Source organism: Epinephelus fuscoguttatus, linkage group LG22, assembly GCF_011397635.1.
Source record: "Epinephelus fuscoguttatus linkage group LG22, E.fuscoguttatus.final_Chr_v1".
Lineage (NCBI taxonomy): Eukaryota > Metazoa > Chordata > Actinopteri > Perciformes > Serranidae > Epinephelus > Epinephelus fuscoguttatus.
The window spans coordinates 18,442,647-18,467,348 of NC_064773.1; the positions used below are offsets into that span (position 1 = coordinate 18,442,647).

Below are 24,702 nucleotides of genomic sequence, written 5' to 3' on the forward strand. Positions count from 1 at the left end.
TGATCTGGATGTGTGTAAAACGGCGAAATGACGTGAATTCCCAGCATTGAGCCTTGCCCCCTTTTAAAGGGAAACCCGAAGCAGGAAATCGCAGCAGGTCGCAGTTGCAGAGGCTCACAGACACACTCTGACAGACACACACTGCCTTTTCTATTTCTTTCTTTTTCCTCTTTCTTTTTTTTTAATCAAAGCTTCATGCAAATGCGGTTACGCAACAAGCTAAACCTCCATGCTTTAATTACAAAGCAAGCAGCAGCAGTGTAACTTTAGATAAAGGAATATCAGCCTGTGGGTTTAAAGGAACCCATGAAACACAATTCTGGTCATAATAAATATTGAATAACGCCTTTACTTACTAAATTTAAAGTCAGTCATTGACTTTCATTCAAAAGATTTAATACAAAACTCTACAATGCATTTAAAGAAATACTACCGCAAAACTTCAATTAAAAGCCTAGGCCCGATTGACCCTTTGCTAAGCCCCGCCCCCCAGACACATACTGGCCAATCATAACCTAGTACCAGGCTCCGACAACACAGCTCTGCTTCATTGACCCTAATGCAGAATTTATACCTCTGCCTTGAATCGACGCTGTAGCTATACCGTAGCCTGACGTGCACCTCCCCAGAAACGCTGCGGGGATGCAGACCTCTTGTCTATTTCTATAAGCTGAAACCATTTCCCTCAGTGGAAACGAAGCTTTTATTTACTTTAATTTGACAGAACAAACAATAAATTGTGAAGACAATAAAGCCTCTACAAAAATAGCATCTTAATTCTTGTGTGTGATTTATCCTGGCTTCATATGAGTAGAGGAAAAGTCTGCTAGCTGCTAGGCTAATTTATACAGTGTAAAATGCCATAGGCTTGTGCTAATAACATTAGCATGTTGTATTTGAAGCTGATTTGTGTACTTGTGTTCGAAATTGTCTCTATTAAGCCATGTTTAATGTGTGTTTTAAATCTTTACAGCACTTCACAGAAACCTCCACCACCGACTAGTGTTTCGGAGGTGTAACTGCAGAGTGACACAGATACACCACTGCACAAGTATAAATGCTCACAACGGCGTAGGCGACGTGCGTAGGGTCTGCCACACAACTATAAATCCTGCTTTAGGGAATAAACCCCTAAAACTTAGATTAAAAGCCTAGGCCCACATCTTATCGGACCATCAAAAAGGGGCGGGGCTTAGCAAAACGGCCGGTCTGGTTGCCAAGTTGTTCATTTTTATAGAAGTTCTTTGGATATTTAAAACCAGGTTGTTGGCTACCCACTTGAGCTAACGTTATTTAGCTGCTTAGACTGTGCATCCGCAGATAAATGTTTAAACATTTGTCAATATGGACATGCTACAAATCGTAAGCTCGGGTACATTCTCCACAATTCAATCGTTCGGTTCATTTAACTGAAACCATGAGCACAACAGAATACTGTAATTCATTCAGATTTGCCAGCATGACCAAAAAACAAGAGGCACCCACTCTTCTCACTGAGCTATTGGGCGCCCTGTTTGTATGTGTTTTTAGATCTGTCATCCGCAAACAAGTTATGTCTGGAAATCTTGCACACTCCAAAGTGTTTTATTGTACTATTTGTGCAAAACTTCGCAATACAAGACAAAATGGAAAGACATTTTTGCTCCCTTGATTCTCTCCCCTAGAGTTACCTCCCTGGCTGTTGCCGCTCTCTCCTTGTGTCTTGCATTCGGTACCTTGGCTCAAGGGGATGAGCCATCCTCCATCTATCTCTACGCTGTCGCTCTCTGTCTGTGTGCAGTCCACATCATCCTCCTCGTCATCATCATCCACCTGAATATTACCATCGTGCACCCTGTTCCGCTCTCTTTCAGGTGATCACTGCTTCTCAGTCAAACAACTCTCTAAAGGTTTTTGACGCACGCTAAAGAACGCAGAAAATCAAACCTGTTACGAAGATGTTTATGATGCCAGAAAGTTTCAGATGAATGTGGACTTGGTGTGCAGTGGCCTTAAATAAATTAAGTAGGTTCAAGTGGTCGTCAGAGTGAAGTCCAGTCCAGCTGAGCTCTTTCAGTTTGGTGAAGTTCTTCAGAAGGGTAAAAGTCCAAAGGGGACTGCATCTGCACTGGAATGTGGAATGTGGAAATTCAGATTTAGTAGACTTAAATATCTGAATGAATGTCAATGTTGTGCTGTATCTGCTGGATGTTTATGCTCGCTCTGCTGCCCCCAAGTGGCCAAAAAGCTGATAATACTGCTTGAAATAGATTTAACTGCTGCACGATAAGTTATTTCCATAGAAACAACTTTGTTGGCACAGGTTTCCCCTCACAGATGGTGCAGTGCTAGATTATGAGTAACAAATTAGAGGGAAAAACAATATAAAATGTCTTTGTAATGTGGCCACCATGAGCCTCCAGAACAGTGTCAGTGCTCTTTGGCACAGAACCTCCAAATCTCTGAAACTCCACTGGAGGAACGGTCTGTATTCTTCCAACAGATATTCCCTTATTTGGTGTTTTGGTGTTGATGGAGGGAATATAATCTCTAAAATCATCCACAAGTGTTTGACTTAGTTGAGGACTGGGGACTACATATGATCCATCCCCTGTATGGGAGCATCTAGAAAAGGTCCCCAGTCTGGACACATTGATGCCCCTTTAATTTGTTTTTAGCCTTTGTGAGACTCCAGGTTAGACTTGACAGAGAGAGAAAGCTCTCGTTCTTCCTGAGGGATGAAATTTAAAGCTTGAGTTTCTGGTGGCAGCAGATGGTGTAAAAGATCATGGAAAAATCACTTCCAACATGTACTTTATATTCACTTGAGGGAGAGGGAGGGGGACAGGAAGCAACGAGGCTGATGGGAAATGTGCTGCAAGCAGAGGGATGATGAACGCTCATCTCCTGATGCTGCAGACAGACATGGTAAATAATTGGATTTGCATGTTTTATGTTATTTCATTTACTTATTTCTTTATGTTTAATGACAGCGGATGTAATCGGGATTTTTTTATCATGAAAAATTAAATTTGCAAAAACAAATCCACAGAAGTTTATCTAAATTTAGGACAAAATTAAAACATTAAATTGATTTATGGCTTTTGCAATGGTAGACATTATTACAGTGGTTCCCAACTGGTCCAGCCACAGGGTCCAGATTTGTCTGTAGTCATTAGTTCAAGGTCCACACAGTTTAATACATATAGTGTCATACTTGTGTTTGGCCGTGTCTTCAAGCTAGTTTGCTGTCTCTGTACAGTAGCTGTCTGTCTCTTTACAACAGGAAATAGCTCTTCAAAATAAAAGCTCTGTGCCAGATATTCACTTTACTTTAAAATAAAGTGTGTCTTTTACAAACTTGGCACATTCACGAGTCACTTACGGCGACCCACCAGCTGGGAACTGGTTCAGATTACATACACTGCTACATGTAGCTACATGCTAACACCAGGCAAACACGATTTGGGTTTAAAAGCTTTTATCTGTGATTTTTCAGGGTAGAGAGTGTCACTACTGTGTTACAGCCTCCGCTGCAGTGATGGTGCAGAAGACTCGACTGATCAGAGTAGATTTTGCTGTTTTGAGATGGGGGCTTGAAGAGATAGGAAATAAAACGGAGCATTAGGATACAGGTACGTTATGGCAGACAGTATGAGAGAATTACAGTGTTTTAAATTTCAAGTAACCACAGTGGAGTCATGTTGCACATGTTTTATAGGTGGTGGCACTGACACATGACATTAACTGGATTACAGTAATAGGATTTTTAAAAAGTTGCAACCGTAATTTTACACACCTACTGTGAAAACACTTACAGTGTAAAGACACTTGAACCCAGAACCAAGAGACATGATCACATCACTCCAGTTTAGCCCTTATATAGTCTATGGTTTCGCTTCTTTACACAGGCTCCTAGTGTCTTTTAGAATAGATTTTAAGATTTTACTGATTACCTTAAGGCTCTTCATGGTCTCTCACCTAGCTATATTGGGCAGAGGTCTTTTGTCTGTTCCAGGGGTCCAGCTGAAAACTAAACAGGACAGAGCGTTTGCTGTCAGGGCCCAGAGGCTCTGGAACAATCTGCCTGAGGACATCAGGTCAGCCTAGTCAGTGATGTCTTTTAAGTCCCTTCTTAAAACATATTTTTATCAGAGAGCCTTGAGTCTGAAGTTCATTTAGTCTTTTATGCCCTCAGTTTTGATATACCAAAACCTAACTTAACCTTACCTAAAAGTTGTTGTCTTCATGTCTCGTCTGTTTAAATTACTGACATGTAAAGCACTTTGTAACTCTGCTTTGAGTTAGAAAAGTTCTTTTTAAACTACTGCATCAACTTCAGCGAGGCTAATCTACTCTCTCTCCTCAGTGGCACAATGTGTCAGTAAGATAATTCAGTAAATGAATATGACACCATTTTTTCAGTGTATTGTCAGTTTTATTTTATTTTACTTTATTTAATTTTAGTTTGTTTTGTTTTATTCCATTTCAATACATTTTATTTTTTATTTCATTTTATTTAGTTTTGTTTTATTTTATGTTGTATTGTTTTTGTATTATTTTATTTGATTTTGTTTTTCATTTGATTTTCATTCATTCATCTTCTAACCGCTTCATCCTCTTGAGGGTCGCGGGGGGGCTGGAGCCTATCCCAGCTGACATCGGGCGAGAGGCAGGGTACACCCTGGACAGGTCGCCAGACTATCACAGGGCTGACACATAGAGACAGACAACCATTCACGCTCACATTCACACCTACGGACAATTTAGAGTTATCAATTAACCTAGTCCCCAATCTGCATGTCTTTGGACTGTGGGAGGAAGCCGGAGTGCCCGGAGAGAACCCACGCTGACACGGGGAGAACATGCAAACTCCGCACAGAAGGGCTCCCACACCCGGGATCAAACTGGCAACCCTGTTGCTGTGAGGTGACAGTGCTAACCACCACACCACCGTGCCGCCCTTCATTTGATTTTATTATATTTTATTTTGTTTTCATTTTATTTTGTTTTGTTTCATTTTATAAAATTATATTGTTTTATTTCATTTTATTTTATTTTGGTTTATTTTATTTTTTTGTTTTGTTTTATTAATCTATATTATTTTGTTTTATATTATTCTGTTTATGTCTTTTTTTTTCTTTTTGTTTTAATTTATTTTGTTTTGTTTCATTTTATGTTATGCCATTTTATATTGTTTTGTTTTATTTCATTTTGTTCTGTTTTGTTTTGTTTCATTTTATATTGTATTGTTTTATTTCATTTTATTTTATTTTGGTTTATTTTATTTTTTTGTTTTATTTTATTTCATTTATTTATTTTATTTTATTTTGTTTTAGTTTATTTTGTTTTGTTTTATATTTTATTGTTTTTGTATTGTTATTTATGTTATTTTGGCTTCTTTTATTTTATTTTTCGTTTTATTTTATTTACTTATATTATTTTATTTAATTTTATGTTTGTCTTTTTTCTTTTTGTTTTAGTTTATTTTGTTTTTATTGCATTTTATAGTTTTTTTTTTTTTACTTCATTTTGTACTATTCTATTTTATTTCAATTTTGTTTTATAGTGTATTGTTGTTGTTGTTTTTTTCATTTTATTTATATTATTTTGTTTTATGTTATGTTTATTAATTTCAGTCTTTTTTCATTTTGAAGAAATGTATGTTGATCTTACCCAAAAAAAAAAAAGAGTAATGAAAACATAAATGTCTCTCCTCTGTCCTCCTGTTAATACAGGGCTGCATGAGGTCACACAGCACAGCAACGCCCCCAAGCGGTCGAGAGCAGCGTTACAGTTTTTATTCCTGCTAAAAATAGTTAAGTTTCGGTTTCCAATCATCAGAAATGATTCTGGACTTTCCTACTTCAGTGAAGCCAGCAGACACTCAGCAGTCGCTGTGTTGTTTTGTGTGCAGGTGGAGGCAAACACGGAAGCGTTAAAACCATGGAGTCAGAAATACTGAAGTTCATCTGCGCCAATCAAGGAGCAGTTAACACAGATTTTCTGATGTTTAACCTCGGCTCGGGCGACTCAACGAATGAGATCATCAATAACCAGGAGAAATTTGCTCTGTGTTGTCCTTACGGGCAGCCGAAGGTGGTGGCCAGGACCAGCCTGAAGCTGTGCAGAGCAATGGAGTGTGTTGGAGGCTGCAGTGGGCTACACCTGTGCAAAAAGTACCTGATGACCGGCTCCTGCCCCTTCATTCAGACCAGGTAAGTATGATTGTTCAAAGTATGAGGCCTTAGGTGAGTCATATGGGTTCAGACCAGATAGACCCGTGACGTGCTCAGAGATATCTCAGCTGTTTTAAAAGTAACACTTAATGTTAAAGTCCAAAGTAATAACATCATTGGTGTGTAATTAAAGCGACTGAGTTTTTAAAAAGACGCTGTCACGGGGTTGTTTAGGTGTTGTAGTCAAGTATGACGCGGTTGGTTGCATTTAAAGCCCTGTTCTACAGGCCTTGACACACGTGATGTGTTCAGGGACGCTTGGCGTGCAAGGACACATGCGCTTACGACTCTGATATTAAAAACACAAACTGTTTTATTTTATTTTTCCAATAATATTTCTCATTGTTGTTGCAATATTACTATACATAGTATCATTGCTTTTATTTTATTTTTTATTATTTATTTTATTATTTTTTAATGTTATTTTTATTGTAATATTACCATATGTAGTAGTATTGCATTTATTAGTATTATTATTTTAGTTTAGTTTGTTTTGTTTTATTTCATTTTGTGATATTTTATTTATTTTTTTTAATAATATTTTATGTTTGGTTTTATTTGATTTTATTTTGGGGGTTTTTTTATTCTTGGTTTATTTTCTTCTATTTCATTGTTTTATTTCATTATTTTATTTTTCCAATTATATCTTATTGTTGTAGTAATATTACTATACATAGTATTATTGCTTTTGTTTTGAATTATTTATTTTATTTTTTTCAGTGATATGTTATTTTTATTGTAATATTACTAAACATAGTAGTATTGCTTTTATTATCATTATTATTATTATTATTTTGTTTAAGTTTGGTTTGGTTTGTTGTATTTAATTTTGTTATATTTTGTTTTATTCAATTATATTTTGTTATGTTTTATTTAATTTAATTTTGTTTTGTTTTATTTTATTTCTATTCATGTCAGTCTCATTTGTATTTTGAAGAAATTAATGTCAATCTTACAAAAAAAGTAATCAAAAGCTAAAATATATTACATTATTTATGTATTCACATGTCACGTCTTTCCAATGTCTTCACTTTACAGTTACACATATGCACATTCACGCTTCTGTTAAAATAAATAAATAAATAAATAAGAATAAGTCACATAAGATAAAATAAAATAATTTAACAAAACAAATTAAATTAAAATATATATAATATAACAATATAAAAGCAACAAACATCACATGGTAGAAGTTTGTCTCACTGGAAGCAGAAGCTTGACTCTGTCCAAAAGCAATAAAGCCTTTCCAGCACCTCAAAAGCAGAATAATAAAGTTGTATCTACACTGTTATAAAATTATATTTATTATATTAAAGTAAAAACAAATTGTAAACTGTGGTGGAAATCTCTGTGATAAAGAGCTCACAAACGAAGACTGTCTTTCTGAGTTTTATCATCACATTTGCAAGCGGGCACAATAAACTTTCCCCAGAGTTTCAGGCTCAGTGAGCTACTTCTTCTTCTCTTAGTATCTATTTATACAGACAGTCTGCAGCTGCATCTTTGATACACAAAGAACTGTCCTTGCTGATAGGCTTCAAGACAGCCTCTCCTATCTTACTTGCTTAATGAAAACACTTCACACTTGCTTAATGAGAACACTGTGGCTAGAACAGCACGTCACTCAAAGGTTAAGGCTGTGTAAAGCTGTATTTTTCTGTAGTTTTCCAGGACATACAGATTTTATGGTTTGGTTTTGGGGGGTTTTAGTTGTAAGTCCTCATGCTAGTAAGCTAAGTAAGCTTTTCATAACTGTCAGCAAGAAAGCAAAGAAGCAATTCCTTGACTACATTTGTCACATACTGTACATATAATGTAAATTTCATATGAACTTAATTACAGTAGTTGTATCTTGCTAGCCGTGTTTCAGTGCTCTGCTGCAATGGTGACCATTAGCCTTGTGAACATGTTACTTTAGATTAGATTGGTATCAGTCAAGAGTAAGACACTTAAACATATTCAGTACCCATGGACAGATTATTGAACAGGCCCACAGGGCACAGGCCCAGAGTCCCAAGTGTTGAGGGACCAACACATATAGGTTATTATACCCTCCTGAAACCCCGTGTTGTTATACATGGACATCACAGTTTGGGTTTACTTGACCTTATACGTCATTCTACTTAACTCAGACCTGTTGTCCTCGTTCGTGGACACTTTTTTATGCCATCTAGTGGTAGTGAGACCACAATACACTAATCCATGTAAAAACAAGATGGCAGCCATCTCTGCCAAGTCAGTCTGCAGCCAATCCCGACGCAGAAGTGGACAAGGTCCAAAACCTGATCACATTTTATGGTTAATAATGTATGTCGTTTGATATGGCAACACATTTGACCAATTTTATCAACAGTAACAAGCTAACACGCTGTTATTTATAAAGTAACTGTTTGAAGACATTGTAACGTTATTATTGTCTCGTTTGAGGACATTGGGACTTTATTATCGTTGACAATGTTGAGTTTTTTTATTTATATTTATTGGGTCCAACTGATCCCAAATATCTAGGAGAAATTAAAAATGCATACCAAACATAAGTTCAGGTCTCAAGAGGATATATAAGACTTTCATAAACATCCAGTAAGATGTACTTTTAGCTAAATTAAATGTATTATAGTTACAAAATGTCACGCAGTAATTTATTCTTTTATCAAGCAATTATATATTTGAAAAAAATCCAACACATGACTGAATTATACACGTTGTGTTCTTTGGTGACAGGAGAGGATGCAGATTCTCCCATACGCTGCACTCTGAACACAATGCGGGGTTGCTGAGGGCTCATGGGCTGGACAGTTTGAGCATGGCGGAGCTTTCCACACTGCTGCTGCAGAGCGACAGGTCGCTGCTGCCTGATGTAAGTTTGACTTCATACAGATGATTCATCCACAGGAGTTTCTCAAATCAGATTGTTGGGGATTAGTTGGACAGTATCTGTATTTATCATCTTAAAGGAGTTGTTTATTGAAAAATGTAATGTTGTCAATATCACAACAGTATTTCCTTACTTTTTGCTTTGCTTGACTGTAACCACCTTTCTTCCCTGTACCAGATATGTCACGATTACAACAATGGTGGCGGGGAGTCTGGCCTGTGTAAGGAAGGTTTTGATTGCCACAGGCTGCATATCTGTGACAAGTTCCTGAACCGTGACTGCAGCTGCTCCAAGACTCATGAATTTACTGCTCTACAGCCATACAAGAACCTGCAGAAAAGAGGCGTGCCTGACGAGATCTTCAGCTCTTTGAAGACTGTTTATGCAAACCAAATGGCTTTGAAGTACAATGACAGAAAGGGCAACCGTCAACCAAACTCTTCCACCGGTGAATACTCTGCTTCCGCCGGCAGGGAGGATGGTCAGAATTTACCACAAAGGAGTTGGCACAGAGGGAGAGGGAGAGGTGGTAACCGAGGCAACAGAGGCAATAGGGGCAACAGGGGCAACAGAGGCAACAGGGGCAACAGAGGAAACCAGGGCAATCATGAAGACCTGCAACGAACCAGCTCTACGAGTGACATCTTTGATGACAATGATGACATGGATTGGGGCAGCGTAGATGGAACGACCGAAGAAAAGCCAATGAACTCTTCCACCAGTGATATCTCTATTGCTGCCAACGACACTGATGCGAGCAGCGACAGCGGTCACAACAGAGAGCAAACTAAAAATTCAACAGCTGTCAGAGGCAGAGGCGGCAACAGGGGCAACAGAGGAAACAAGGGCAACCATCAAGACCTGAAACAAACTCGCTCGACTAATGATATCCCTGGTGCTGTCAATGACGATGCAAACGGTGATGATGGACCGAACAGAAGGCCAAGGCAAAGGCCTGTCAGAGGTAAACTACACCAGCTGCAAAAGTTGTCTAAAAGAACTGTGACATGTTTAAAAAACACTTTACGGTTTACTTTTTGTTTGTTTCCTTTAGATAAAACTGAGATATGCATGTACTTCATCAAAGGACACTGTAAACATGAGGGTGAGTAATCAAGAACACATCACAGATCATCATGCTGACCACTACATTTATTTTGTGTACCTAAGTACAATTGTCATATTAATCATCTTTAATTTTGTTTTTATGGTCGATGTGTTCTCAGACCGATGTTTTAAAGCTCATGAGAAGTTGCCGTACAGATGGCAGGTCTGGGAGAACGATCATTGGAACGCCTTGCCTGCTAATGAGACAATTGAGAAGGACTACTGTGACCCTAAAAACACATACAGGTACTCTCTACTGACATTTAGTGGGATGTTTTTCTTAAAGAGGACCTTTTATACTCATTGTCAGGTACATACATATATTTTTGGCTCCTACTAGAACTTGTTTACATGCTTTAATGGCCAAATGATACTCCTTTACTGTTGCACATTCACCCTCTGTGTGAAATGTTCTGTCTAGCGACTGTCTCTTTAAGTTCCCCTGCTGAAAATTGGTCAATTGAATAGTCAACATTTCCACTTTTCTATATCTTGCCTTTTCTGTCATTGCAACCAGAAATAGTGTAGCAAAGAATAGCAGCAATATCTGCCTTTAAAAATCACCAATAAAAGCTTGTAGAAAAGCATGTAGAAACTAACAACATCAGCAACCAAGATGAAATGTTCCCCTGACGTAAGCATGTAGCTACCTGTAGCAGTGTAAAGCCCATTTTCCACTGCACAAAAAACCCCAGACAAACATCTGACTTTTTAATGTAATGGGAAAGGTTATAATTGGCATTCGCACCCAGGTCAAATGACTCAGCATTAGTCATGGGACTGTATCAATTCCAGCTTTGACTGGCAGTCATGGAGCACAATACCTGAGTTAACACACTAATTTTAGCTCATTAACTTGTCTTTGCTTGACATGTTTTCCCCACTGATACAACAGGCTAATGTTTGTAGCACAAGCCTATGGCATTTTACATTGAATAAGCGGCTAACTGACTTTTCCTCTTCTCATATGAAGCCAGTCACAACAGCAATATTTTACAAAGGTAACGTTACAACTCACAAGGTTCACCAACAAACAAAACAACTGTCTTATATTAAACACGTTTTCCAAGCAAATACGACATGCTAACGTTATTAGCACAAGCCTAAGGCATTTTACATTGTATAAATTAGCTTAGTGACGAGCTGAGTTTTCCTCTACCCGTGTGAAGCCAGGATAAATCACACACAAGACTTAAAATGCTATTTTGTGGGAGGTTTCTTGTCTTCACAATTTATTGTTTCTTATCTTTGATATTAATGTAAATAACAGCTTCATTTCCACTGAGGGAAATGGTTTCAGCTTACAGAAACAGACAGGAGATCTGCGTCGCCACAACAAGTAGTTTCATTTCTGGGGAGGTGCATATCAGGCTAAGGCGTAAGGTATGGCATGGCTCTGCATCAATGTAGAGCATACGCCGTACCCTAAGTCAGTGCAGAAATATAAATCCCGCATTAGACTTAGAAAACGTAAATGTCCCAAAGGGGCAATTTGTGATACAGCACAGTAAACAATAAACATAATGTAAACACAATAAAACAGAACAGAGTTAGAAATTGAAGACCACTGTCATGTCTGTACAGTAGGTATGAGGCAACAGTCAACAGCATGGTAGCTTAGCTTAGCTTAGCTTTAAGAATGGAAACTGAGGGAAACACTGCTCATCAAATGAATTGAATGGTATGAATTAACAGTCATCTGGTTTTCTGTCTTTAGCAGCAGCAGCCCACCTGTGTGTTTTGACACGATGACCCGGGGATCGGACAAAGTGCGACGACTCTCTACCATAAATTCCTTGGTGGAGCCAACTTTCATCCACACCACTGAGTGGGTGTGGTACTGGGAGGATGAGTTTGGGAACTGGACCATGTACGCTTCAGCTGTGAGTAACTGGAGTTATTTTTAGTTTGTTTCAGTGGTGATAATGCAGACATATGTAATGCTATATGGGAAGTACTCTGAAATGCGGATGTCCCACACTCCCTGATCTACAACATTATTAAGCAGCCAGTGGTGGAATATATTATCTGACCATTATAAGGCTGATCAAAGGTTGAAGTCATTATTCTCTGGTCCAGGACACTCCAATAACGCCACGTCATAAAGGCCTTGCAAACGGCTCCACATAGATAACAGTGCGAGTTAGCAAACAGTGGAGCAGCATGAAATAATAGCAGCAGCCAGCAGTTTAACTGAAGATATGCACACTGACAACATGCCTCGGCAAGCGAAGCTAGTGGAGCTGATTTGGGCTAAAAATGGCCACTTTACCTAGATTTCAGTGACATTTTGCAGGCGTACCACAACCCCTGCACACTGCTGGAGTGTGTCACCGCAGCAAAAGCACTCCAAACTCACTCCAGACTCACTCCAGAAATGTTTGCACATGATGAGAAAGAGGTGTCCAAGCTTTGCTCTGATAATGTGATATTAGCCCTCTAATGCAGTCGTCGGCTATCTGAGCTACGCTGGATGTTGTCCATGTGGACTCTGACAGTTGTCGTGGAAAGGACACAGTGAAGCAGTCTCAGATTCAGCCATTTAAAGGGACAGAAATTTAAAAACTCCAATCCCACCAGGACTGAACTTCCCACTTCATCCATCCCACTCATGGTCTACTAAATCGGCGCTGAACCGACGACCACACGTGTTTACATAACCCTGCAACACTTCTGTTTTATCTGTTTTTGTTTACAGTAGACATTTCATTTTTTTCCCCTGCTGTATTCTGTAGCTTAAGCTGCTACCCATGCACATCGTTTAAGTTTTAATCTTATTTGCTATAGCTCCATATACACACACACACACACACACACGCACACACACAAAATCATAGGAGGCAGAGATGCTTCCACAGCTCTGTGGCTGTGTGGCACCATCCCTGAGGAAAGAGATGAGCAGCAGTGGAGATTGTAGCCAGATTGCATAAATTAAAGTTTGTCATGCTCACATTGGACAGCTGAATTATTAAGAAAAAAAAATTTAAAGGCGCTAACTGGAGCTCACTCACATGAAGCTGGTCAGTTCTCCTACCCTCCTAAGCTGAGCCTGTCTTAACAGTTTGTCTTTTCTCCTCGAGGTTTACACTTCCAGAAAGCACATGACATGAAGTTACTGACTTTAAACTTAAGGCCCTGACGCACCAAGCTGACGGTCGGCCGTCAACTAAAGTCGGGCCGTCGGTGAGTGTCTGTCGCCGTAGTTTTTGCGGTGTATCCTGCACTGTCGGCACTTCGGCGTCTGCAGCTTTTCAGCCAATTGAGCATGTTGAATAGGTGGCAAAGTTTGTCGGTGAGAGAGATCACTCTGATTGGCTGTTCAGGTTTTATTACCTCGCCCCTGTAGCGAGTGAATCTGCCTGTAGTGAAACCGGTGGCTAACTCCGCTTCACTCAGCTGCCCGACAGATCTGCTGCCTCTCCCGCTTTAACCCGAATAACAATCCGGAGCTAGCTGGGAGCAGCTAGCGGAGCGTCAGCCGCAGCATGACCGGAGGGAAGCACAGCCAGTTAGCCTCCGCTAGTCTCTGAGCTAGCCCCGGCTCTCCGTTTGGATCCAACCGGAACACCGAACCCTGGTTTGTTATTCAGGTTAAAGTGGGAAGAAGCAGTGGGTTTATCAGGCAGCTGAGTGAAGTGGAGCCCGCGGAGGAAACGCCGGGACTGTCTGGTCCGCTCTCTCTCACGCAGGCGCAGAACGTACGTGCTACTTGGCCGTCAGATTTAGTCCGTGCAGTGTGTTCAAATGCAACTGACACAGGGCGACGTGAGGCGATGTAGATGACGCAACAGTTGGCTTTTGTCGCCGCTAGTTCTTTGTTGTCGGTTTGGTGTGTCTGCACCTTTATAGAGCAGCTTGTTAACAGCATAAAAACTGCTCAGGAATGTCCCAAGAAACGTGACAAACAGCTCAAGGCGTCAAGCTGGCCTCTAAATGAGCCCTATCCCAATCAGATAAAGCATCTGTGGGAAATGCCAGTACCCCAGACATACCCCTGATCCACGGTGCGGCCTCCTTGGATCAGACTTGGCTCTGATATGTCAAGGTATAGACACAGGACTTCTAGGGTGTCCTGTGGTGTCTGGCACCAGGGTGTTGGCAGTGGATCCTTTGAATCCTGTGGGTTATGAGGTGGAGTGCCAGCACGTCCCACTGACGCTCTATCAGATTGGGATCTGGGGAAATTGGAGGCCAAGAGGATGTTGGTTATAATCTTTTTGCATACCAACTGGTCATCTACTGTTCCATTTATGTTCTGAGGTAAAACCAGACGTCTCTGTCTTGTGTTGCAGGCTGGTGGACACAAAGCGGCGAACATGGACAGCTCGAACCTGGAGCAGAAGTATCTGGACGACGACAAAGATGTGGTGGAGTTCACTGTCGGTTCACAGTCATACTCACTCAGTTTCCAGGGTAAACAAATATTACGCAATGGATCTCTGTGTTTACAGTTTTGTGCATTTTAAATTATTCAAGTGGTATTATAATCTTTTTTTTTTCTGCTCCTCAGACATGATACAAACAAACAAGCATTATGGCACTAAGAGGCTTGTGAGAAGGCGTCCCCAGTTTGTCTCTGCGGCTGAAGTCAGAACAAGGAAAGCCAGGTATGACATCTCAAATATACTATACGGGTCCCACGCATGTTTTATGTCTTACGAAACATTTTATGCAAACAGCCTCACAACTAAACTAATCCTGCTTTGCTTTCTGACACCAGAAAGACTGTTGGACAACAGAACTTCACCCCCATACCCGACCACTGGGACAAGACACAGATTCCTCAAACAGGATACGGGGTATTGTGAATGCACCACACATTCAAACTGCACAATAACATAACTTAGAAGTCGTAATTTAAGCCTGGGCTTAAAAGTTATGTGAATGTACATACTATTAAATGTTTTAGAAAAACAAGTAAATTTGTAGTATAAAACACTACATGGTGTAACTGATAGAAATCCTCATCATAAGCCCCGTTTCCACCAAACACTTTCGGTATGGTACCTTTGGAACCAAAAGTTACCCTTCAGACATGGTACCTAGACCCTTGTGTTTCCACCGCAAACAGTACTCTTTCATGTGGTCGGGGTTGTTGTCACTCACTGCTCTGTCCAGCGCTCACTGTATTTCCTCATTAGCAGTGACACAGATGGAAGTCTGCACCTCGTTTATTGTCCACAGAACAAGGCTGCGCGCCAACATTTTCAGAACAAAATAAAAGAGGCTGCAGTGAGAGTCTCTCTCCATGGGATATTTAAAAATAGCTGGTTGTTTGTGCATTGAGTCCTTCTCAGGCAAACTCAGGGGTTTAGTGTTGCCAGAGCCCACAGGAACAACACTCCACGATGCTTTTTTTTTTCTCCGAGTGAGGATTAGAATATATGACATTAAATTAATACACATAAACACTTGAAGATCCACTCATTGCTACAAGTGTATGTCATATAAAGACTAAGGTAATGGTCAAAGTTGTCACAGTGAAATTTAAGGTGTGCTCGTGGATTCACGTCGTCACCTCATGTATTGAATAGCATTACAGTTAGTTAACGTTCCACCTTAAAAGTTGCCGGCAGTCAGCCCATTGAGTTAAGTCATTATTTCTAGGTCTACAGCTGCTGCAAGCGGACAAAAACATCCTTCATAGTTACTGTCTACTAATAAATCTCTCCACAGTATGAACAGTGGTTACATGAGCCTCAAAACCAGCCACAACTCAGCTCTGAGCAGAGTGGCCGTCCTCCATTGACCAATCAACAGACTGCAGTGTTCACAGCTCCACCTTTTAGTACCGGATCTGTGTGCTAGGTACCCAAACAGAGGGGGGACCAAAAATGGGGACGGTACAGAACAGTTCCATTGGTACCATCCACAACTTTTCACAGTGGAAACAGGAAAAAAACGTACTGAACTGAACTGAATGGTACTGCTCAGTGGAAACAGGGCTATAGTTTTCATGATGTCTCCATTTGCTTATTGCTTATCTTCTGGGTGCAACTTTCAATGCAGTGTTTTTTGCGGCAATCTGGAAATCTGAAGTTTACATGAAAATAACAATCGCAAAGATTTCAGTCCGGGTTGATTGGCGACACCTGGAGTTACTGGTTGTAAAAGCCTGTGTGTTAATACTCTAGGGGCCTCATTTATAAAACAATCCATATTTAAAATATACGTACAAACAAAAGCCAAAAATGGTGTGCGCTAAAAAATATTCAACAGTTTCTACAGTCAGGCTTCCACCTCACCATCTGCATCGCCAATTTCCCAATTCCAAAATGTCCGCAAGCATGGGTCAAAGTTTCTCCCATCAAGTATGTTTTTATAGATCACAACGTTTGCGTGGGAAGTAGCGTAAGTTCCTTTCAGGCCTTGTTTTGTGCGTATGTAGTGTTTATGAATGAGACCCCTGGTCACAGAGCTCTGGGGGCAGCACAACAAATCATTTTAATGAAGAAGTCCATCAGTAGGCTAAAGGGGGGTCATCCCTATGTTCCCCGGGTCCTATATTACGGGAGAACATAGGACCCGGGGAACATAGATACGGTCCTGCTAAAGGCTTGATCATCATTCAGCAATACTGACTCAACAGACATTTATTTAAATGAAAATTGCAAACATGTAGAATCTGTAGTCCCAGTTCTGTATATTTTATCATACTGTGTTCAGCATGCATTAATATTGACGTGTTCTCTTTGTGTGTTTCCCAGCTCGTCGCCCTCCAGAGGTCCTCTGGTGAATTTAAGGAAATCGAAACACTTTTCTGTAAAACTATGAGAGGCTTTGACATCATCAAAATCGAAAGGATTCAGAACAAAGCTCTTTGGGAAGTCTTTCAGTGGTACGTACAGTATGTGATTTTCTGGAAACCTATTCATCTCAGTGGTTGTCTGTTAAATATCTTCCTAGCTAGGTTAGCATTGTATCTGTTCAGATAACCACTGCTCTCTGGCTGTTAAAGCAGGACTGAGTAACTTTTTAAAGAAGGAATAACTCATTCTCCCTCATACAAAAGAAAACATGTAAGCATCAGAATGTACTGTGACTCAGTTGACGAGTTATGCTGCTGTAGCAAGTAGCTTCTGGTGGCTAATGTTAGTGTTGTTTAGAAAGATAATGCTTGTTACTGACATTACTGAGTCAGTTCCAGGGTTTCTGTCACAACAAATTGATGGAACTAACCACTGTCGGAGGCTGCATTGAATTACATTATGATGCTGTCAAGCTCTGTTCAGTAAAAATGAGTATTGGGCAAAGGAACATTTTAACATTATCATGGGGTGTTCAAATGTAATCGTGTATGTTGTTTTTGGTAAGAAACTTGAATAAACACGGTTGTTTGAAGGAGCTTAATTTACATTTTCTGATGTATTTTTCCTAAATAAAGGCAGAAAACTCAGATGAAGAACAACAACAATCAGCACTTTGTGGCGGAAAAAAAGCTTTTTCATGGCACTGACTCTAAATACGTAGAGGCCATCTGCACTGCCAACTTTGACTGGAGAGTCTGTGGATTGAACGGAACGGTTTTTGGCCAAGGTGAGTTGAAGAAATATTAATGCTGGGCTACTTATTGATTTGATAACAAAAGATGAGCAGTTGTTGTATAAGATTAAAGAGAAAATATAAGATTATGGGACAGTGTCTTAGACTGACTTTGTGTGCACAATCAATGTGCACACAAAGTTAAAGTTCTCTCCATTACATATACACTGATCAGCCAAAACATTAAAACCACTGACAGGTGAAGTGAATAACTTCGATTATTTTGTTCCAATACATTGTTCTGCTGGGAAAGCTTTGGTTCTGGCATTCATGTGGATACCACCTGACATGTTCCATCCACTCAAACACTGTTGCAGACCAAGTACCCCCCTCATGGCAACAGTACTCCCCAATGGCAGTGGCCCCCCAGCAGGATAATGCACCATGCCACACTGCAAACATCACTCAGGAATGGCCCAAGTGGGGCGCTAGTGGGTTGGTGGTGGAGCGGGCGCCCCATGTGCAGGGCTGTTGCCGCAGCGGTCCGGGTTCGGCTCCAGCCTGTGGCCCTTTGCTGCGTGTCGCTCCCCCTACTCTCTCCCCCTTTCACGCTTGTCTGTCCTATCCATTAAAGGCTAAAAACTTTCCCTCAACCCCAAACTTTCCCTGAAAAGTACCTAGCAGGGGGGTAGGACTTTTCAGATTACCCAGAATTCTTGAGGGATGGGCTGCTTGCTGAAGAACGCTGATTGGTGGAACACACACTTGCAGCGTCCCCCACTTCCGTGCCAGTGTGGCTGCAAACTTTCTTTCATTTCTACAAGCTTCACTTCGTTTGTGTTTTGATTAAGGATGGGTTTCTCTCTACCAGCACTAATGTTACCATGTTACCAGCCAACAAGCTGGCGGAGCTAAATATGGGGCACACGCCACATCGTGTACGTCTTCAGCCTGATTACCCAGGTAAATGAATTCCTGGAAATGAAAGTTCCTGGAAATGTTGGTGGAAAAGGGGCTAAAGACCTCAAAGCGTCAACCTGGCCTCCAAAGATCCCCAGATCCCAAGCTGAATGAGCATCTGTGGCAAGTGCCATTAACCTACCCCACAATCCAATGGACTTAATGGATCTGCCACCAACGCCCTGGTGCCAGACACCGCAGGACACTCCCAGAGATCCTGTGTCCATGCCTCGACAGGTCAGAGCCAAGTCCGATCCAAAGAGGCCCCACCTTGGAGTAGGGGCACATCTGGGGCACAGGCACATCACAAGAATCCTTGAGCAGATTGAGAAGCCAGGTCGACACCTTGAGCTTTTTGTCACGTTCCACAGGTTTTTGTAGTGTGGCATGCTGCTTTTTTCTGCTGGGGTGCCACTGTCATTGGGGAGTACTGTTGCCATGAGGGGAAGGAACATGTCAGGTGGTATCCACATGAATGCTAGAATCAAAGATTTCCCAGCAGAACAATGCATTGGAACAAAATAATCAAAGTTATTCACTTAACCTGTCAGTGGTTTTAATGTTTTGGCTGAGTGGTGTATATTGTGTAACAAGTCAATCCATTAGTCAGTACTAGGTATTTATTTTTTCAGCCATTTCTTGGTTAGGGATTTCTGACATGCCACCAATAATATTCTTAGCAGATATTTATCTTTTCCCCTCCAGTCTAATCAGGTACATCAGTTCAGAATTAAAGGTTATTGTGGTTAGGAAAACAGTTTCAAGAATGCAATAATTTTTAGTCCAAAAAGCGGTGATGGAGGTGCATGCCCAAAAGACATCAAAGTGATTTGCTTTTTCGTTCCCACACGATGTCCAACAGTCCGTCTGGTTTAAAAAAGATTTTTTTGGGGGCAGGAGTACAAAAGTTACGCATGACATTCTTCCAGCTAAATTCTCTCCAGGGTGGAGAGCTTGTTGTTTTCCGTTGTTGATGAAGTATCTCTTCCCGTTCCCCTTGTGTGATAAGTCAGATTACCTTCAGTTTCCCACCATGTTTCAACTCTAAGTGTATTTTTCTTGTTTAGTTGTTGAAGGCTTAGGCACAGTTTCAAAATGACCTTTTTTAAGATTCATTCTCATATGCCAAACATACAAGTGTAGGCTATGAGAGGCCGCCTGTTAATAAGCCAAACAAATTATAACAGCCACACATGGTAAAATACAGTCAATTACCCATCTACTTGTCCTACAGTACTTAACTTTCATTTAAATCTTATCTAAGATTATCTAAAGCACACATTATCTTGTATTTGCATGTGGGGTACTCTGTGCAAAAGCCTTACAGCTGTACCCATGTGACTAGTGGAGGTTACAGCTATCGACCACTATCAGAGCCCCATTCCAACTTTAACGATAGTGTATATAAAGTCCTATCAGCGCCAATGAATCAGCCAAACGGATGAATCGGTCAACCTCTATTATCAAGCAAAGGTGCAAAGGATTCAGTAGTTTTAGCCTCATGATTGTGATGATTTGATGCTTTGATGGTGAGTTAAATATCTTTGGGTTTAGACTGTTGGTCGGACACCTTGGGTGCTGGGGAATTATGCTTGTGAAAAAAAGTACTATTTTCTGACATTTTATGGACCAGATAAACAAACGATTGTTTGTTTAAGTGAATATTTTGCAGATTAATTGCTAATGAAAATAATTGCAGACCCTAGCGTCTTTCTACAGACAACATAATGACTTAACAATAATCCAGAACTCTCTGTGTCCAAACTCAGGTAGTTACTTTGCCAGGGATGCAAAATACTCCCACAGCTACACCGGTGACTCAACAGTCAAAACCATGTTCATCTCACGAGTGCTGGTGGGAGACTACACCAAAGGATGCTCCACGTACCGCCGAGCTCCTTCCAAGGACGGCGGGGACATAAACTTCTATAACAGCTGCGTAGACGATGTTATAAACCCGACCATCTATGTTGTGTTTGAGAAGCACCAGATCTATCCCGAGTACCTGCTGCAGTACAAGACCACGCACCCACTCGTTGATTTATACGGATCCACGTCCACACCAGCAGCAGCACCGACACGGGCACCGGCACCAAGACCGGCACCAACACCAACACTAAGACCAGCACCAGCACCAAGACCAGCACCAGCACCAAGACCAGTTTCTCAACCCAGTGTATCAGCTTATCCGCGCAGCACATCAGCTCTATCCAGCACAGCCTCATCACCTTATAGATCCAGCACATCCTCATACCAACCCAGCACATTGTCTTACCAACCCAGTACATCCTCTTACCAATACCTGTCCAGCAGAACAGTTAACCCACCCACACCATCTCCTCCGCCTTCCCCAGCAAGCGCCAAACCAAAGAAAAATTCTGATTCCTGTGTGATTGCTTAGGGACAAAGGTGAGGTGAGGGCAGGTGTCATTTTAATAGATAATGTCATTTGAAGGAGCTTAATGACGTTTGCACATAATGCTTTGGTTAATGTGGTAATCAAATCCATTAAAGCTGGGGGAGGTCAAAAACAAAAAAAACAGCAGATTTTGAAAATACACCTTCTCCCTGCAACTCTCTCCTCTCTGTTCTCCACCACTCCCACCAGACGATCATGGGCATATACACACAATTCATACAGTAACCTAGTCTATCCACCACAGTGTTTTGTTATTTTATCATATTTAATTGTAAAGTTGCCCGCAGCTCATTTGCTCAGCCCTGCCTTGCTTCGCTCTCTCCTTCTTGTCTATCAAACGACAAACAAAACAAGAATTAGCTAGCTACTCATCTCCCGCCACTGTTGACTGCTTCCCCGTGAGGAGAACGGCAGCAGCTCAGGAGACAAACCTTCTGTCGGTGGCTGTAGAGGCTCGAATTCAGCCAGTGCGGGGTGTCACTGGTAACCAGTGACAGCACCAGGTCTAACCTGTGTAACAGCAGCAACAGAAAGTTTGCGAATCCAGCGAGGAGTCAGGGCGGAGATGGGGTTTGCGATGGCTAGGTTGGGATGCCGCCGCCGCAAACTGAGGTTCTGGCTCCAAAACTGCTGCCTGCTTTCCTCCTGGTGGAGTGAGGTGGAGGAAACACTGTGAACATTAGCTACATTAACGTGATCTTGAAGGTTCAGTCCTGAGCCTTTAGCTCTGGATAGCACGTTATCTCATTCTCTGAAACGCTTCACCAGTAATGACTTGTTTTATTACGTTTATTGTCAGATTCTCTTTTTGAGTCCATCTTTCTTTTTTGGGTTGCTTTGCAGCGTAAGCATTTGCCAATGCTGGAATACCAACTTTCTCTGCTGGACTCTCCAATACTGAATCAGGGTTTCACCGAAAAGACATACACGCACATCTGCATTTTCTTAAGCCCGAAAAAAGAGCCAGGAGGAGCTGCATGGGTCTAGTTTTCTCCCAGATCACTTGAATTACAATATCCTCAAAGTTTATCAAGGGATTTTTGTGACGCCAAAATAAAACCGCCTACCCCAGCTTTAAGTGCGCAATGAAGAGTAGAGTGGTGTACTGGCTTTTATGCAGCAGTGTCAGTGTTTAGAGTGCTTATACATGTGAGAGACCATATAATACGGCGGTTATTAATCATACGGATAAAACCTTTTAAATTTCCAGAAGCTCTGCAAGAGAACATTAAATTTGATGCGCATTTCAATCCACTGCTGCTGTGCACATATTAGAAGTTGGTGTATTGAGATAAAACACTTAGTGGTGGAAAGGAAGCTCATCACAAGCATTATATACATCAGAATTTATTCACTAAGCCTGTTCCTGGTACATATTTTGCTTTTAACAATAAATCAACAGTTCCACATCAGCCATGCATATGATTTTTTCGCAATATTTCGACTTTCTCCCACTCAGGTTTTTTATGCGCCTAACATCAGGTGGATAAAAACACACTTCTTGAGTTTTGTTTAACATAAATATACGTCAAATTAATTTGAAACAGATACCATGCTGTTTAACTGGTTATGTATAATTGCCATAATGAAGAATGCATAATATTTTGTAATTATTGTATTAAGAGATGCTGCTGCAAAGCTCCCCAACCAGTAGAGGGCAACAAAATCCCTTATCGGCATTAAAAATACAAGCCATAAAACTTACAGCTCCACTCATACAGACTAATTGAGTTTTAATAGTGTGTATGTAAGCTGTTTCAAATAATAGTGTGTTTTATTTGCCTAACTTTATGCTTCCACTGCAACTAATAATATTGCTATTTTCTAAATTGTTGTATTGTTGGAAAACACTTATGATTTTGTGAACTGAATCACTAAATAAATGTAATATTCACAATAACTGCAAACAGAACCATTGTTTTATTTTCAGATAAATATTATGTGGCTTTGTCTGCTGCCGTTGGAGCTGCAGTTGTTTTTCTGTAGGTCTCATAAGTGAATTGAAAATGCCATCAGCAGTCGGGCTGAGCCTCTTAGTGAAATGAGGCAGGGCTTGAAAAATGATCAATATGGCTGCTGGTGCTTCCTGTGACATTAGACATTAGGCCTGCAAATTAACCCCCTCCCCTCAACACACACACACACACACACACACACTCACACACATACATACACAGCCGCCTCCTGTTGTGTTTCCTGACAAACTGCAGTGTGAATGTGAATATGTTTGCATATTAAGATGAGATCTCACTGCAGTTATGCACCCTGACTTTTTCATTGAATCATTTCACATGCTAAAAAAGCATCACTTCAAATTAAAGCTGAACACTGATTTGTACAGTATCTGAATTATACTACACCTCTAAGGTAATGCTAATGTTGCTAATAGAAACATTTTTAAATCCTGATTCCAGCTGGTTTAATACACTGTTCCTAATTTACGCAATCCTGTGTCATCTTAGAATAAATGGCGTTGTTGTTTGAACAGGTTGTATTAATGATAACCAAAAATATGAGCGGATCCACAACCATTGGTGGTGCAGGACTGATAAATATTAGGGATGGGCATGAGCATCTGAGTACTCGATTTGGACGTCAGTATTTCCTAAATGCACAGAGTATTGACCACCTAACCTCTCACATATGATATATATATATATATAGCTCCGTGCTGGGGACAGTTGGTGAGAGGCCGCACATACACACACACACACAGTGACCAGGCTAACTGTTAGCACCACACAGCTAACGTTAACCTACAGTTACTAACAGGTTTAACGACAGAGCTGTTTCACTGTTGGTATGAGTTTACTGGGACCGTTAAACGTCGTTGTCGGTGTCGAATGTTAGCCACTGCTCCCGTGGCTAGCTTGTGCTAATCAAGCAGATGTTGAACTGACCAGGAGGAGACTGGAGACAGTCCTTCAGTGCTGCGTCTAACCCATAAACTGTATATACAGTAAAGACATTACAGCTTCCCAAAATTTAAGCCAAAACATCTCAGTCACCCCCTGTTGGCTGGCTGCAGTAAAGGTTATAAGCCCTGCCCCCTCCACAAGCTGAAACTCAAAAGAACATTTTATTGAATTTTTTTCCCAAACAATTGTTTCTGAGATTTTAAGTAGTTCTTATCACACAGAAGTTTGCTCAAGCGTTCATTTTTCTTATAGGTTTGCTTTTAATTTGTTTATGTTGTTTTATGCTACAATGGGGTGTTACGTCATGATGGACAGCTCTGTGTGGCAATCAGTGTGCTCATGTTAAGTGACGCTGCTCGCAATTAGTTAGATGGGAGTTGGGGCGGTGCTGCAGAGACTCCAAATCTCATCACCAGCACAAGATGGCAGCAGCTGTATCTGGGGTATATTGGCTTCATTTTTGTACAGAGGGAGTAAGCGGAGACGTGTCTGCCATTGTTACATACAGTCTGGGGTCTAAGCTATGTAAAGGCAGCAACAGAAAGTTTGCTAATTATGTGAAGTATGATTTAGTAGGCTAAATGAAGCCATGTTGTTCAATAAATGAATTTCAAATCATGCTTGTTTTCCATTGTTGGCCAATTTAAATTCCTATTGTTATGATAATTGTTTTCCTGCGAGTATTCGAGTACTCTTTAATAATTTAATGTGAGTACTCAAATA

At 40.7% G+C, this 24,702-nt stretch overlaps 1 protein-coding gene across 1 annotated transcript; it reads left to right on the forward strand.

Annotated features, from left to right (window-relative positions):
* The first annotated feature begins 5,835 nt into the window (after positions 1–5,835).
* Positions 5,836–22,961, forward strand: si:ch73-252i11.1 (uncharacterized protein LOC553517 homolog). Its single transcript, XM_049566333.1, has 12 exons — positions 5,836–6,197; positions 8,940–9,075; positions 9,271–10,057; positions 10,148–10,198; positions 10,320–10,446; positions 11,918–12,083; positions 14,493–14,613; positions 14,711–14,807; positions 14,921–14,999; positions 16,908–17,038; positions 17,585–17,736; positions 20,412–22,961. The coding sequence occupies exons 1-12, from the start codon at positions 5,926–5,928 to the stop codon at positions 21,041–21,043; spliced, it is 2,751 nt and encodes a 916-aa protein (XP_049422290.1). The 5' UTR covers positions 5,836–5,925; the 3' UTR covers positions 21,044–22,961.
* The last annotated feature ends 1,741 nt before the right edge of the window (positions 22,962–24,702 follow it).